The sequence below is a fragment of the Theropithecus gelada genome, chromosome 1, assembly GCF_003255815.1.
Source record: "Theropithecus gelada isolate Dixy chromosome 1, Tgel_1.0, whole genome shotgun sequence".
NCBI lineage: Eukaryota > Metazoa > Chordata > Mammalia > Primates > Cercopithecidae > Theropithecus > Theropithecus gelada.
Window position 1 is genome coordinate 54,276,063 of NC_037668.1, and position 17,262 is coordinate 54,293,324.

The 17,262-nt window shown below is 53.5% G+C and overlaps 1 protein-coding gene across 1 annotated transcript in view; it reads left to right on the forward strand.

The window, feature by feature from the left end:
* The window catches only part of ZDHHC18 (zinc finger DHHC-type containing 18), a 29,541-nt gene extending 19,810 nt beyond the window's left edge, over positions 1-9,731 (forward strand). The window contains exons 3-8 of the mRNA XM_025362104.1: positions 2,271-2,420; positions 4,288-4,425; positions 4,546-4,594; positions 5,111-5,213; positions 6,748-6,860; positions 7,720-9,731. Of these exons, the coding sequence (XP_025217889.1) occupies positions 2,271-2,420; positions 4,288-4,425; positions 4,546-4,594; positions 5,111-5,213; positions 6,748-6,860; positions 7,720-7,837 (671 nt within the window). The 3' untranslated portion in view covers positions 7,838-9,731. The remainder of the gene's footprint in view (positions 1-2,270; positions 2,421-4,287; positions 4,426-4,545; positions 4,595-5,110; positions 5,214-6,747; positions 6,861-7,719) is intronic.
* Positions 9,732-17,262: the final 7,531 nt, after the last annotated feature.

Consider the following 17,262-nt stretch of genomic DNA (forward strand, 5'->3'; position numbering starts at 1 on the left):
CCCTGTCTCTAAAAACAAACAAAAATTAGGGAACAATTGGCCAATTTGCTCTTCTCAAACTATTTCATAGTAAATTATAGACATCATAGATACTTTACCCATAAATATTTCAACATATATCTTAAAAGTCTAAGGATAGTCTCCTATATAATCACAATTCCATTATCATATCTAAGAAAATTAATTGTTCCCTAATTTTTTTTTTTTTGAGACGGAGTCTCCAACTGTCGCCTAGACTGGAGTGCAGTGGCACGATCTCGGCTCACTGTAAGCTCCACCTCCCGGGTTCAAGTGATTCTTCTGCCTCAGCTTCCTGAGTAGTTGGGACTACAGGCGTCTGCCGCCACATCCGGCTAATTTTTTGTATTTTTAGTAGAGACGGAGTTTCACCATGTTGACCAGGATGGTCTCGATCTCCTGACCTCGTGATCCGCCTGCCTCAGCCTCCCAAAGTGCTGGGATTACAGATGTGAGCCACCGCACCTGGCTGATTGTTCCCTAATTTTTGTTTGTTTTTAGAGACAGGGTCTCATGCCCTCACCCTAGCTAGAGTGCAGTGGAGCGATCCTGGCTCATACTCACTGCATCCTGGAACTCCTGGGCTCAAATGATCCTTCCACCTCAGCATCCTTCGTAGCTGGGACTATAGGCACATGCCATCACATCCAGCTAATTTTTGTTATTTTTTATAAAGATGGGGTCTTCCTATTTGCCCAGGCTAGTCTTGAACTCCTGGGCTCAAGCACACCTCCCATCTTGGCCTCCCAAGGTGCTGGGACTACAGGCATGAGCCACCGCATTCGGCCTGTTTCCTAGCCTTTTTTTTTTTTTTTTTTTTTTTGAGACGGAGTCTAGCTCTGTTGCCCAGGCTGGAGTGCAGTGGCGTGATCTCAGCTCACTGCAAGCTCCGCCTCCCGGGTTCACGCCATTCTCCTGCCTCAGCCTCCCAAGTAGCTGGGACTACAGGCGCCCGCCACTACGCTCGGCTAATTTTTTGTGTGTGTGTTTTTAGTAGAGATGGGGTTTCACCATGTTAGCCAAAATGGTCTCGATCTGACCTCATGATCCGCCTGCCTCGGCCTCCCAAAGCGCTGGGAGTACAGGCATGAGCACCGCGCCCAGCCCTAGTTTTTAATCTATAGTCAGATTTCCACAGTTGCCCTCCAAATGTCTTTCGTTGCTTTTTGTTTTGTTTTGTTTTCAAAATAAGATCCATGATGTATTGCATTTCTTTATGTCTCTTAAATCTCTTTTAATTTAGAATCATCTCCTCTCTGCCTCTCTCTTTCTCTCTCTTTTTTTTTTTTAAGACAGGTTCTGGCTTTGTTGCCCAGGCTGGAGTGCCGTGGTGTGATCTTGACTCACTGCAGCCTTGACCCTCTGGGCTCAAGTGATCCTCATGCCTCAGCCTCCCAAAGTGCTGGGATTACAGGCGTGAGCTACTGCACCCGACCTCCTCTCTCTTTTTATAAATGACATTGACTTTTGTTAGAGATCAGGCCAGCAGTCTTGTAGATGTCTGATGTTCTAGATCTGACTTTTTCCTCATCGTGTTACTCACTTTGTTCCTCCATCTCCTGAACTTCCTGTAAACTGGGACATAGGTCTAGGCTTGATGAGATGCAGATAAACCTCGCTGGCCAGGCACGGTGCCTCACTCCTGTAATCCTGGCTGTTTGGGAAGCCGAGGTGGGCAGATCACCTGAGGTCAGGAGTTCGAGACCAGCCTGGCCAATGTGGTGAAACTCTGTCTCTACTAAAAATACAAAAGTTAGCTGGGCATGGTAGCACACTCCTGTAATCCCAGCTACTTGGGAGGCTGAGGCATGAGAATCACTTGAACCTGTGAGGTGGAGGTTGCAGTGAGCCGAGATCACGCCATTGTACTCCAGTATGGGCAACAGCATGAGACTCTGTCTCAAAAAAAACAAAACAAAAAACAAAACAAAACAAAAAAAACCTCACTAAGCTTTCTGGGGGTCTCTTTCTCTGACAGCCCTTCTTAGAGTGGGTAAGGCCGGCAGGTGTATGAACAAGTATGTAAAGTTTTAGCATAGCGCCTGGTACAGAGGCAGTCTCAGTACATGGTGGCAGCTCCTAATACTTGTCCCTGCCTTAGGCCAGACATTTTACTCCAATGTTTGTTCCTGGGAACCTGTTACCCTGACGATTCTCCTGGACTGGCCAGGCAGCAGTAGCTTTCCCCTGCTGGGGATCTGGGCCCTGGGCTGCCTTGGCCATTCCCCGTCTTTCTCTCCTCCTGCCCTCAGACAACACAGGCAGTTCTACATACCGGCCGCCCCCTCGGACCCGGGAGGTGCTGATCAATGGGCAGATGGTGAAGCTAAAGTACTGCTTCACCTGCAAGATGTTTCGGCCACCCCGAACCTCACACTGCAGTGTCTGTGACAACTGTGTGGGTGAGTAGGAGGCGGCAGGGAGGGATGCAGGGATTCCTGAGAGAGACTGAGTCCTGGGGGTGGGGGGACGTCACGCATGGGGATGGTGTGGGCAGGGTCTGAAATACCCAGGGCTGGGCAGGGGGACTGGTTCACCCAGATTTGCCCTGACTCGGGAGGGCCCAGGGGAGGGGCCCTCAGCTTCACCAGGAGTGTTTTGGCTTCAGCTCTGGATTGGTGGATTCCTTCCCCCAGCTCGGAGGTGCGGGGCAGACAGAGGGGCCTTGAACCCTTCTCCCAAGCTTCAGCCCGGTCCTCAGGAAGTCAAAGCTCCCAGGAAACAGACTGAAATAATAACATTCCAGATGTGTTTGGGCCAGAAAGAATGATTTACTGTCCAGTGGCCCAGGGCACCAGCTGTACTGAAAGACTTTGATCTGATTCCCAGGGCTGAGAGGGACAAGCATCTGGGAAGAGAGGCATTTAAGCTGATGAGGTGCAGAGGATGTCACCACTGGAAACGGCTCCTGACCCTACAGCTGCCTGCAGTGGTTGTTTTGTCCCCTCTCCCTGCCCTCCAGAGGCTGTGTAGTTGTGACGGGCACCAAGGGTGGTCCCCTGGAAGGGTGCTGTAAGGGAAACGCTGCGTGAGAGGGCGCAGGTGAGCTGAGCCACAGTGACTGTGCACAGTTCCCAGGGCAGTGAGATCATCATGCCAGCTCAGTACTCCCTGAGCAAGAGAACAGCAGGGAGCACCCCATGACGGCATGCAGCAAAGGGGGTGACTCAGTGGGCACCATTCATCCCCGAGGAGCTGCCCCGCCCACCCCCTGCAAAGGGCGCTGGCCTTGGCATGAGGCCTGCAACGGGCTTGTGACCCACATTCCCACAGGGACTTCCTTTACCAGAGTCTGGGTGTGCCTCCACCCCCGGGGACAGTGTGCAGGTGAGCTCAGCCCTTTGACCTGGCCTGTGATGCTGGCTGGCTGTGAACCACATTGCAGCCCAGCCCCTCCCTGGGCCGCTAGTCCTAGAGCAGGGGACAGGGGTTATTGACTGTTAGCATGTGGTTGGGATGGTAGACCATGTGACAAGTACTTTTGTGAGTTTTTGTGCCGGCGCTGCTCCGGATCCTGGGGAGTCAGCATGGTGTGAGACCAGCACAGCCCCCCTCGCCCATGGAGCTTACAGTCAAGTAGGGCTGATTGGCCAATCCAGTAATTATAAATAAGCATAAAAGCACACATGTGCAGAGGGCCACAAAAGAGAAGTGATGGGGCAGATAACAGGGCCCCCCCACCTAGTCTGGGATTGGAAGAGACTTTCTTTTTTTTTTTTTTTTTGAGACGGAGTGTCGCTCTGTCACCCAGGCTGGAGTGCAGTGGCCGGATCTCAGCTCACTGCAAGCTCCACCTCCCGGGTTCACGCCATTCTCCTGCCTCAGCCTCCCGAGTAGCTGGGACTACAGGCGCCCGCCACCTCGCCCGGCTAAGTTTTTGTATTTTTAGTAGAGACGGGGTTTCACTGTGTTAGCCAGGATGGTCTCGATCTCCTGACCTCGTGATCCACCCGTCTCGGCCTCCCAAAGTGCTGGGATTACAGGCTTGAGCCACCGCGCCCGGCCGAGACTTTCTTAAGAAGGTGGTTTTGCAGCTGAGACATGGAGGAGAAGTTCCAGTTAGCCAGGTAAAGAGACAGGAGAGAGTGTATCAGGCAGTGGGAACTGGTACACAAAGGACCAGAGGCAGGTGTGTCCAAGGCCTGGGAGCCAGCTGGTGCTGTGAGAGTGAGCGGAGTAGGAAAACACCAGCCATGGTTGAGGCTGCCAAATGCCTGTGCTGGCTGCAGGCCAGCCCACACTAACCCATCGCCCCTTGCCCTTGTCCAGAACGATTTGACCATCACTGCCCCTGGGTGGGCAACTGTGTGGGGAGACGGAACTATCGCTTCTTCTACGCGTTTATTCTCTCCCTCTCATTCCTGACGGCCTTCATCTTCGCCTGCGTGGTCACCCACCTGACGTTGCGTGAGTTGGGGGTGAGGGCAGCGGGGGAGTGGAACGGGCCAGCCAGCAAGCTCAAGGGTCAGCAAGCTTCAGCAGTCACTGTCCCTCTGAGCTTGTCCTCTCCTGTTTCTTTCTCCCCAGGTGCTCAGGGAAGCAACTTCCTCTCCACTCTGAAGGAGACACCAGCAAGATATCCTTTGTCAGCTAGAGGACACTCCAGTGGGAACTGAGGTCCCTTCACTGGGTGGGTCCCATGCCTCATCCTCAAATCAGAGGGGAACAGCATACAGCTCACATGTGTCCTCTAGAATCCAGTGTACCAGCTCCTCTGTTCACACCCAGGCAAGAGCTGATTCTACATGGGCTCTTGTGGGGAGCCGGGGGTCCCCGTCTTCAGGGGCCTGGAAGAGAGTATGTCCCTTAAGATGCCAAGCTCCCTGGACCGTGTCATGCCTGAGGCTCTTTATGATTGGAACCCTTAGTTTTGTCTGCCGTCTGTCACTCTCACCTTGTCTGGCTCTTGAGTGGGGTCCTGACCTTCCGTGGAGCCCAGGAGGTGATCCTGCTAAGAAGTAGGGACTGGGCCACAGGAAGGTTCCAAAACTTCTCAGCTCTCTGGGGAAACAGCTTCATGGAAGGATAGGTGAGACAGACCAGGCTGGGAGGCTGCCCACCCTCCACCCGTTTAGGTCCTTAACTGCCTCACTGTGCTGGAGTTGGTCATCTGCTTCTTCTCCATCTGGTCCATTCTGGGCCTCTCAGGGTTTCACACGTACCTCGTCGCCTCCAACCTGACTACTAATGAAGACGTGAGTAAATCTGGAGCCACCCCTCATTCTAGGGCAGCGCCCTCAGGAGGAGGCAGGGCTGAGGGAGCCTGGGGCAGCCAAGCGCAGTCCTGACTCAGGGACTGCTGGGAAAACGCCTGTTAAGCAGCCAGATGCCTCCCAGTCCTCTCAGCTTGGCCCTGGTGGGTCCGATGCAGGCTTCTGAGACCTCCACATGCTTCATTCTCTCAGTGTGGGCTCTCAAGGCCCCAGGTTGCTTTTCTCCACAGCCCCGCAGGAGGCAGTGCCCATACCACAACACACATGATGTTTGGCTGGCACATGACCGCTTACGGAATTCTTTCCGTTCCCGTCATCTCTTTGGGTCCTTTTGCCAAGCCTGAGGCAGAAAGGACAGGGATGCTTTTTCCCCATTCGATGACTGAGAGACATGTCCCCTGTCTGGGAGGTCACACAGCTGGGAGGGGACAGAGCCAAGGTCGGTGCCCAGTCAGGTGCTCTCCCTCTTGCACACTGCCCCTGTCAGCAGCAAAGCCGTGACTGTTCTCAGGGTGTCACCGGCCTGTCCTGGCTGCCCCTCTTAATATGCACACCTGGGGGAGACAGGGGACAGGCCAGTGGGTTCCATTGACCCCCCCTACCTGGCACCCTGCAGACTGCCATCAACAAGCATGTTTGATGTGCCTAGCCCTGGGCCAGACCTGACTTCCCCTCGCCATCCTCCAAACACTAAAAAGCAAATGAGAGCATCTGTTTCAGGGCCTACCATCAACCCATCCTCCAACAGAAAATACATTCCCAGACCTCATCCTCTCATTCAGGGAAACAAAACTTAACACACATGACAGGGCGTTGTGTGCTTGGTGATCAGTGAGAACAGAAATGCCGTCAGCCAGCATCTCCCTCTGTAGCTTCTTGGGTGCCAGTTCTGCAGCACATTACCAGAGGTTAAAGAGAAAGGAGTGTGTGGCCAAATAAGTGTAGAAAGCTCTAGGTATTTAGAGCTCTAGCTCTAGGTAATACCTCTAGGTCAAAGTATTCTTTATTGCTAAACTCTCCAGTGCCTTCCATAGCTTGGCTTCACAGAGCTAGAGAATCTGGCAAAGATTAATCTAATGCCCTGGCAATGCCATCTGAGAATTAGTATTATTTTCCCTATTTTCCACATGATGACTCAGGCTCAGCAAAGTGGTGATCTGTCCAGGTAGCATAGCCAGTGAGTAGCAGGGCTGGGGCTCACAGGCAGGTCAGCCCTCGCCCTGTGCCCCTGCACTACCCTCCTTCAGAAGCGGCTGGCCAGAGAAGGGAGGAGTCATCCGAAAGGTTTCCTCTGGTGCTTCTCTTGGGCTCTGCTCTGTCATCTCCTCTTTGGGGCCTCCTGATCTCTGCCAGGGGTCCCCCACACCCTCATTGAATGGCCCACATGAAAGACATGTCCCCTTCTCTAACCAGAATTGGTTTTGGAATTGACCAGCTGTCCCCAGCCTCTAGACCTCCCTCCTAGAAAAGTGAAGCAAAAGGAGGCACTTGACCCAGGCCTCCTTCCTGCTTGCAGATCAAAGGCTCGTGGTCCAGCAAGAGGGGCGGCGAGGCCTCTGTCAACCCCTACAGCCATAAAAGTATTATCACCAACTGCTGCGCTGTGCTGTGTGGCCCCCTACCTCCCAGGTAAGCGAGTGGGGTACAGAAGGGGGTAACAGGGCCAGGCCTGGCCAGTGATTAAAGTGTTCCTGGATATCAGCTGACCTCCCCCTATACCCTAGATGCCCTCCATCCACCACCCTCTCGAGGGCATTTGTCGTGTGAAGGAATTCCATGGAGAATTGTTATTTAATCACGTGCTCATTGTAGAAAAAAAAATTAAGTACAAAATGTAAAACAGAAGAGCATTGGATATGACATGTAATCCTGCTCCCCAGGGATAACCACCATGACTGTTTCAGCCATGCTTGAATGACACTGCCCTTCCAGTTGCCCACTGCACGGACTGGGTGGCGACTCCATCCTCTCCTGGCAGTAGGAACCCTGGGGACTCAGCCCTGCTGGGACGCTCCCTGTTCATCCCGACACCAGGGGGCACCAGAGAACTCCAGAACGGGATTAAATTGCTGTAGGCACTGCCAGAACGAGTCATTCCCACATAGTCATGTCCCCTGCCCCACCCAGTATCCCTGTCACCCAGCCTGCCTAGAGGGGAAAGGAACACAGGAATCTCATAGTCACCAAATACCTGTTCATCCTTGCTTTCTCCCGTCACCTGCAGCCTGGCTTCTTGGCAGCCAGACAGGTGGGCCAGTTGGAATTAATAGTAAATACATTCTATGGCCAAAAGCCAGGTGGCCAGAGGGCAGAGAGAGGCCTGCCAGAGGTAAGGGTCTTGGGCCCCCAAATGGGGAGCAGCTGTCCTTTCCTCAGCCTTTCTTGGCCTGGGCCTTTCCTTGGCTGAGATAGACTGTGCCGTCCAGCCGCTGGCCTGGAGGCTCAGGGTCGGACAGAGCCCTCATGTGTCCCTCTTGTGTTTTGGAAGCCTGATTGACCGGAGGGGATTTGTGCAGTCTGACACCGTGTTGCCCTCACCCATCAGAAGCGATGACCCAGCCTGCAGAGCCAAGCCTGACGCCAGCATGGTAGGAGGCCACCCCTGACCATGGCTCAATACTTGCCACCTGCTGGCCTGTCTGCCCCTCCGCACTCACCTGCCGGGACCCTCCCTGTTCCATCCAAGGGAAGCAGAACTGCCAAAGACTCAAGTCTTTTCATATTTATTTCCCCCCCTGCGTGGCTTTCCCTGAACTGTTCCGTGGCTGTGCCCTCTGCTCCCCAAACCCAGGTTCCCACAGCCTTGGGCCCTAGGTCCCCCTAGCTGATCAGTGCCAGGAGAGACCAGAGCCTCTGGAGGCCACCCAGGGGATGACACCAAGTCCTTGCCTGTGCCAGGCGAGCCCTGTGTGAGTGAGGCTGTGAACTGAGCGTGAGGCCTCCCAGGTGGGGGAACTGCTTGGGCCTTGCTGAGCCAAGGTCCTCAAGGTGAAGCAGGACTGAGGAGCGGCCAGCTCTGGACAGAGGGCTGTGGAGAGGAAGCCTCTATGGGCTTCTTTGGTCTGTGGGCTCCTTCATTCTCTTGGTGATAATTGCTCTTTCTTCTTTGGGATTTTTGGTGGGGTTTTCCCCCCCTTTTTTTAATGGAGTTGGCCAATAGGATAGAGCTGGGGTTCCAGTAGAGAAGGCAGGGTTGGTGGTGGGTGGGGGCAGCCTCTATCAGACCAAGGTGAATTACCCAGCCAGGCACCCACAGCCTCAGCTCCTGTGCAGGTCCTGGGCAGCACAGTGGAAGTGCGAGCCTGGTCCCTCCCCTGCCCGTGGCGAGCTCTTTAAGGGATCCCAGCCTGCCCCTCCACCTCTCTCCCAAGCCAGGTCCGGGCATGGGTGGGTTATGCTCATGCTGGCAATACTTGAAACGGGTTTATTAATGCTGGGTATTTTGCACAATTTTATAGACCTCTTTTCTACATAGTCTTTTTTTAAATGGAAGGAGAAAAGGTCAGCCACATTACTGTCTGTGTAGTGCCAGGTGAAAGGTTATCAGAAGGCTGGTTGGTTTTAATAAGTTTATTCCAAGAGACCTTCTGACTGGAATGAGTGAGAGTGTGTGTGCATGTGTGTGTGTGTTCGTGTGTGCCCTGTATGAATGTGGCTGGCTCCCATATCCCCTGGGCTGCCCCCTGCCCCCTGCCCTATCCCCTTTGAGTGTCAGAAGCACTCTGAGCCAAGGGGACAGGGGGCACGTGCATTGGTCACGAGAAAACCCTGGGCTCCCACTGGGGCTCAGCCCAGCCTCCTATCTTTCCTTCTTCTGTGGACTTCAGACAGCCAGTGTCTGGGGACTCTGCCACTCTACCCCCAGCCCTACCCTCCAGCCCCCAGGTGAGGCTTCCAGCTGGGACCTGCCCAGGCAGGCTGAGCCTGGGTGTGGTGGGTGGGGTGATGGCTCTGGGGAGTGGCTGCCATCCTACAAGCCACACCCCCTCCTCTGAGCTCTGAATATGGGACCCAGTGCCGGGAGCCGGAAGACAAGGTGTTTCTGCCAAGCGGGGACCTCCATCCAGAGAAAAGGAAGGAAGGTGCAGGGTGGGCCAAGAGGCAAGTGAAGGTTGGCCTAAGTCTGGGCCGGAAACTCAGAGGATGTTTCTCCTCTGCTGGGAGCTATAGTTTCTTATCAAAATAGATATTGTCCCACCATCCCCTTCCTTGGCTCTTCAAGTGGGCTGAAGCCCTTGGAAAGTGACATAGGAAGTCCCCAGATCTTGCCCGTCTCACTCCAGAGGCCAGTGGTCACAGACAGCTGGGAATGGCAGCCACAGAGGGTCCCGTCTGGGAGAAACAGCTTCATTCACCCCAACCTCAGGGCCCTGGGCCATCACTGCAGTGGCCCTGGGAGTTGAGGAAGAAGCTGGCTAGAGGAGGGGACTCCCATCTACCTTTTATTTAAGCCAGTATTCTTTGTTCCTGCCTGTAATAAAACTTTAGTTTATAAGAGTTGATTTGCTTTGGTTTGGTTTTTGTTTGCTTTTCCTTTGCTGAGGCCCCAGCTGGCAGCCCTCTGTTCTTTCGGACAAAGTTGGTTATTTCCTGGGGAGACTGTGCGAAGGCAGGCAGCCCAGTGATCTGGCTACATCTTCCCTCACTTGGCTGGAGCTCTGTCCGCCGGAGGCAGAGCAGAGAGGGCTGTGGCTGAGCCCCCATGGGCACGTGAAAAGAGGCCATCCTGTCCCCTCTTTGTCCCCTCCACCTTCCCCTGCCTCAGGGGCTTGGAGACCCCCAAATTCTTCTTCCCTACTGCCTTTCCACTCCGATCCCCAGTGAGTGCTCAGCTAAGAAAACGTTTGAGACGGTAGAGTCCAGTTTGAGAGCCGGAGCTTCCCTGGCTACCACCTCCAACCTGGGCAGCAGGGCCCAGCCAGACAACTCATAACACTGGCCCACCTCTCTGGTATCTCCCTCAGGAGGACACCTGTCAGGATTTTGCCATCTCCTGCACAGCCTGAGGGGAGCTAACAGGTCTCTTTGCAGAGGGTTAGCTGGTAAGACCGTTTCTCCCCTGTCGGCCAGCACTGCCCGCTCCCTTCACACACCATCTCATCTTCATCGCATGCCTCGCCAACCCCATGGAGCCCGTCCATCTGTCTGGTGTGTGGTGCGGTGTGTGTGCTGGTGGTGGTAGGGTCTCCAGGGATTCCCTGCTAAGCAGAAGGATCGGGATATAGGGCCAGGTTAAGAGCCCAGCCCCACTGTGGACTGAAGAGGTAGCTTCGCGCAGAGCAGCTCTCCAGCTGGAAGAGGAGGGTGAGGGTGAGGCTGGGGAGAGGATGGCGAACCTGCCCTGAGGTGCTTGGGTCTGTGCTGGTGGAGTCCTGGTATGCAGGGGCCACCAGTCACTAACGCTCTTGTGTCCTGGCTTTCTGTCCCCGCTGAGCTTTCTCTCACCCGCCCGTTTTCTCTCCTGCTTTGTTGCCTGCTGCCTGAGCCTTGCTTGGCCCTTTTCTCGGGGAGAGAGGCAGGTGCTGTGGCAGCACCTGTCCCCACCACCAGGGCCCCTGCAGGCCGCCTCCCTCCTCCCAACCCCGCTAACCCTCTCTCTTCTCCTTCTTTGCTGTCCTGCCGGGGATCTCCAGTGTGTGCGGGGGCTTAAAGACCTCCTGAGGACCGCTGCTCTCTGCCTCTCCAGGAGTGGCCTGGGGGGAGCCAGGCACCCGGCACCTCCACCTGCCTAACCTGTGGCCCATCTGCCACCATCTGTGCCTACAGGGTCTGCCCCCAAGCCTGCCCGGCCTGTGTGCTCTCTAGGGCCCCCATAGGGGGCAGGGGCTGGACTCTGCCCCACTCCCGCTCCATGCCGGCCAGAGTGTAGAAAGCCATAACGCAGCCATCAGCACAATAATGTGACTCTATGCTGAAATGCTCCCTCTCTCTTCCACTGACTTCCCCTTCCCCGGATTTGTGAGGTGTCAAGACTCTAGGAATCTGGCCTTACAGCCTGTCCCCTCCACCCCCTCAGATCAGGCATAGCCATAGTCAAGCCCAGCAGGTTTCCTCAGGAACTCTCTGGGGTGTTGATGGTGGATGACGCTGCTGAACAAGTTTGGTGACTGTTCTAAGCACAACTGGCTTGACACTGTTCCCACGGCCTGTCCACCTCCCACCCCCAACCCTCCACCGGAGTAGGTAAGATGTAGGGAGGGTGCGTGCCTCCTTTGCTCTAGGCACCGAGGGACTGAGCCAGCTGTGCACAGCCCCATACGCTTCAGGGGACTAAAGGAAACAGCTGGTCCAAGGAAAATCAGCTGAGCCCAGGGCTGGGGGTTGCTTGTCTGCTATCCTGTACGTTTTTTTAACCAAAATAAAGATTCCCCTTTTCTTGCCATACCATTGGCTGTCTGGTGCCGCCTTTACTTTGGGGCCCAAGGATGGGACCTGTAGTGGGCGTGCAGAACATATGGCTCCCCCTCACTCCCAGCTTTCTTCCAACTGGCCAGTGCTGCTCTGGAGATTTAAAAGCACAACAAAGCCAGCAGGCACACAGGAAAAGTGGTTGGCATCCTTTTCACTCTGCCCCTCCAGAACTCTTGGTCTCAATTCCAGACACCACCCAGCCTTAGCCGACCTCTGGTTTCGGAAAGGTCCCAGCGCAGGCTGAGACAGAGGGTTGTTAAGTTTGGGACTGCCATACCCATGAACTGAGCACAGCCCAGGGTAATGATCTCATGGAGCCTTCACTCTCCCCAGCTGCTGCCCCACGTCAAGATACACACATGTGCATACACGGTACTATGGGCCAAAAAATAATTACCGCTACCATTCAGCAAGGGTTTGCCGAGTCCCAGGAGGGACTCTTGTCCGCCAGAGGCAGGCAGAGAGGGCTGTGGCTAAGCCCCCATGGGCACATGAAAAGAGGCCATCCTGTCCCCTCTTTGTCCCCTCCACCTTCCCCTGCCTCAGGGGCTTGGAGGCCCCCAAATTATTCTTCCCTACTGCCTTTCCATTCCGATCCCCAGTGAGTGCTCAGCTAAGAAAACGTTTGAGATGATAGATTCCAGTTTGAGGAGGATGATGTCACCCTTTTTACAGATGAGGGAACTGAGACTCAGGGAAGAAACAGGAGCTGCCCAAGGTCACCCAGCTGGCAAAGCAGCAAATCCCAGATCGGAACCTGATCTCTGCCCCGAGCTCTGAGCCATCTGCACTACCTAAGGAATGAATACAGCAGTGGGAGGATGAGATCTTGGAGAAACCCTAAAATTAGAGAATGTCATAGCCAGTAGAGGGCTTAGAGTTGATCTGGGCCAGCCTCCTTGTTTTACTGATGGGGAAATTGAAGCCCAGAGGCAGGAAGGGACCTGCCCAAGGCCTTACAACAGAGCTGGGATGCAGTCCCACACTCTGACCTCATTCCATTCTCTCTTCATAAATTCCACACTGTCTCTAGACTGGACTGGTTTAGATGTGGGATACTCTAAACAGCAGTGCCTTCAAGAGAAAAAGAATCAGAACCACGAATTACTTAAAAGTAATGTAGGCTACTCTGGGCATACTGCCTGTGGGGTCGCCCTGCTCCACAAGGAGCAGTAAAGATAATAAATATAATTGAATATCCCTTCCCAAAGGCAACTAGTAAAGTGAGCCCTTGGCTAGGTAACTGCACTTTTGTTCACAACTAGCCAGTGGGAAAAGGTGCTAGAGCTTCCTCTGGCCACCTGTTTAATTTGATCATTCCAAGACGGAAACATTTCTCAGGAAGTTCTTTCTAGAATCTACCTGGCATCCCTCCCATTGCTATCAGAGCCCTGTCCTCTGTCCTCAGTGGAGGTAGACAGCAAATAGTTGCTGCCTTCATCACAACCCTTCAAAGCCTATTATTACCAGCGAAGAAGGATTGGTTGACTATGGGGCCAGAGCCCTTAAGCCTGCTGGTAGAATGGATGCTGTACAGGAGGAGGGTGGGGAGGTAGCAAGCAGGATGAGGATAGCCCCTTTGGGCTGCAACCCCAGCTCCTGTCCTGCTGACTCAGACAGCTGACTGTGGAGCTCCATGCCCTGCCAGGGCCTGCTGCCTCCTGCCCGTCTGAGCTCCTGAACTTGGGAAATGGAGGCCCGGAGGCAAAGGGAGGTACCTGAGACAGGAACTGAGTCAGGATCAACAGGCCAGAGCGGGCAGGAGGTGTCAGGCAGCCTGGCTCCCAGATGCACCCCTGAGCTCCAGCAGGGGAGGAGTAGGAATGAAGGGGCTTCCCTGCCCTTGCTCATGGCTATGTGGAGGGCGTGAACCACCACCAGGTCCCCTGGCTTCAGTGGCAGAAAGCAAATGGTCCCTCCCTGGACTCAAGCTCCAAAGTTCCTGGGCCTGCCAGGCCCTGCCTTCCAGGTTCCCAGTGTCCTGGGATCTCCAGCTTTCCCCCAGGACTTGGGGAAGCCCCGACTGGATGACTAGTACAAAGGAAGGCCCCTGAGGTTCCAGGAGCTGCTGAGGTGACAGGAATGTCCTGATCAAGCTTGACCAACCCACGGCCCGCAGGCTGCATGTGGCCCAGGACAGCTTTGAATGCAGCCCAACACAAATTAGTAAACTTTGTTAAAACATTATGAGATTTTTTTGCACTTTTTTTTTTTTTTTAGCTCATCAGCTGTCGGTAGTGTTGGTGTATTTTATGTGTGGCCCAAGACGATTCTTCTTCCAATGTGGCCCAGGGAAGCCAAAAGATTGGACACTCCTGTCCCAGATGGAGAGGAAGGAGGCAGTGCTGAGCACATCTGGCCGTCTGGCCATTCATCCATCTGGAGAGAGAAGGCTATGGGCAAACTGCCTCCTTCTCTCCCCTGTAGACACCCAACTGGGAAGGTCTGGCCTTTGGCTAAGTCCTGGCTTGGGGTCCTTCCTCATTTCACAGAACCTAGCTCTATGTTAGTGCTTTGTGAGTATATGTGGATCATAATAAAGTTGATGGGATTTTTTCACATGACAATAATAGTTGCCATCTGGCCAGGCACGGTGGCTTATGCCTGTAATTTCAGCACTTTGAAAGGCTGAGGCGGGTGGATCACTTGAGGTCAGGAGTTCGAAACCAGCCTGGCCAACATGGTGAAACCACATCTCTACTTAAAAAAAAAAAAGAAATATATATACACACACACACACACACGCACACACACACACTAGCCAGGCGTGGTGGTGCACCCCTGTAATCCCAGTTACTCGGGAGGCTGAGGCAGGAGAATCGCTTGAACCCAGAAGATGGAGGTTGCAGTGAGCCGAGATTATGCTGCTACACTCCAGCCTGGGTGACGACCGAAACTCCATCTCGAAAAAAAGAAAAAAATAATAATAGTTTCCATCCATTCTACTGTGCTTTCCATTAACTCGTGTAATCCTCACAAGTCCCATTTTATACCTACAGGAACTGAGGCTCACAGAGCTTAAATCATTTGGCCAAGGCCACAAACAGCTATAAGATTTACATTTAGGCAGTCTGATTCCAAGGGTACTAGGCTATTCTGTATCTCATAGACAAACAATACATATTCACTTTTTTGTCGTCGTTTTGTTTTGAGACGGAGTCTCGCTTTGTCACGCAGGCTGGAGTGCAGTGGCGTGATCTCGGCTTACTGCAACCTCCGCCTCCTGGGTTCAAGCAATTCTCCTGCCTCAGCCTCCCAAGTAGCTGGGACCACAGGTGTGCGCCACCACGCCTGGCTAATTTTTTGTATTTTTAGTAGAGATGGGATTTCACCATGTTAGCCAGGATGGTCTTGATCTCCTGACCTCGTGATCCACCTGCCTCGGCCTCCCAAAGTGCTGGGATTACAGGCGTGAGGCACCGCACCCGACCCATATTCACTATTTATAAATTGGAGAGAATAAGAAAATCAAAAAGACCAAGTGTAGTGACTCACACCTGTAATCCCAGCACTTTGGGAAGCCAAGGCAAGAGGATTGCTTGAACCCAGGAGTTTGAGACCAGCCTGGGCAACATGGTGAGACCCTGTCTCTACAAAAAATACAAAAATTAGCTGGGCGTTGTGGTGAGCACCTGTAGTCCCAGCTTCTTAGGAGGCTGAGGCAGGAGGATCACCTGAGGCCAAGGAAGTTGAGAGTGCAGTGAGCTGTGATCACACCACTGTACTTCAGCCTGGACAACAGAGTGAGACCCTATCCCAAAAAAAGAAAATAGAAAAGAAAATCAAAGGGAAGCAAAGTTAGTCAGTCTCACTACCTCAAGATACCCTCTATAAGCTGGTATTTTCGTGTGGTTCCTATCGTTTTCTACGTCAGTTCTCTGAATTGAGCAAAATCTTTGGGCTGTCAAACCTGAAATCCCCTTTACTTCCTTGGAAACCCTGTAGCATTAGTCCAGACATGTCCCCACTCCTCCTTGTGGCAAAAGAGAAGAATCTCATCTTTGGTCCCCAGAGTTCTGGCCTAAGCCTCCCTCTAGGAGGGAAGATGAGTGTTCAGACACTCAGGGTACCTGGGGGAGACACAGGCCTGTGAAATTATCCTAGCTCAACTATTAGGCGGGCAGAATCCCAGTGAAAGGAGCCGTACCCGAGGCCCATCTAAGCTTTGGCTAGGGGTGGGGCAGATAAGCAGGAATCCATCCCTGTAGGCTCAATGCCAACACCCTTTGGTGAAACTCCTGATGAAACTTGAGGCCAGGGCCCCAGCAAGCAGGGAAAGAAGGTTGGCAACAGAGGTCTCCATCTGAGGACTCTGCCAGGGGTCAGAGGTGGGGTAATGGTCAAAAGGAAGGAAGTGGCTCATGCCCATAATCCCAGCAGTTTGGGAGGCTGAGGCAGGAGAATTGCTTGAGCCCAGGAGTTTGAGACCTGCCTGGGCAATGTAGTGAGATCCTGTCTCTATTTAAAAAAAAAAAAAAAAAAAAAAGGAAGGAACAGGGAAACTTCTGAGAGACAGGCTGGGGGAGGCATCACGTAGCTGGGATTGCTGCCCCATAAAACAGAATGGTATGTGTCACTGCCACCTCCCTTTCTCAGTCCTCTCTCTCCCCAGGTTGCTAGCGTCCCCCCTGGGGGATCAAACTGGACTGCTTCCCAGCCTCAGACAGAGAGCAGTCTGAGTCAGGCAGGAAAGTGGGACAGCCGGGGAGCTGGACCCCACCCTCTGTGAACCCCACTGGTACCTGATGGCATGTGGCTTGGAGAGGGCAAGTGACCTGGTGTGGAGGGCCAGAGGGTAAATCCTCAAACAAGTGGCAACAGGCCACCAACTTGAAAGGGAAAATTGTGTAGTGATGGGAAATGTGTCCAACAAACCTACTGGGTGACTAATTACAAAGGCTGGGCTGGAGCGTCAGAGGCTGCTTGTTAAACACTTCATTAAGTGGCACTCTGAAAGCTGCCACCTGCGCATTCTGGGAGCTCAGAGGGGACCCTGAGGGGGAGTGAGGCCTGAGGGATGGAACCATCTTCAGGTAGATTGAGAAAGAGCCTGGATCTCACTTCCAAACACAGCCTGGAGCTCATAGGTCAGAGACTTCAACGGGAGAAAAGCTAAAGGAAGCAGGGTGCAGAAAGGAGTTTCAGGGAAGTGGTGGCTATGTGACTTTGAGCAAATCTCACCCCTCTCTGAGACTTAGTGTTCCCATCTCTGTGGTCCTGTGTGTGTCACAGAGACACAGTGGGGATTAAATTCGATCGTGAATATGAAAGTGCTTGGGAAACTCTATGGCCCTACCTAAACATGAGTTATCCTCACCTGAATCAAGGGGAGAAGTTACCTGGCAGGATTAGGAACCCCATCCTCCTGAACCTTTATGGGCTCTGTCGAGGCAGAAGCAGCCAGGGGCTAAAGCCGCCCTTAGCCTCTGTAAGGGCGCTGTGAAGGAGGATCTGATTTGAGAAGCCAGGCAGTTTCCTGATGTGAGCAGCCATATGATGCTAGCCCCGAACAAGAGGGGGCAGCCTAGAGCCTGGAAAGGTGCCTGTGCAGGTGGGGCCCACGCCCAGATTTCTTCTGCTGACTGTTCTGATGACTCACCCCCACATCCCAGCCTTTTTA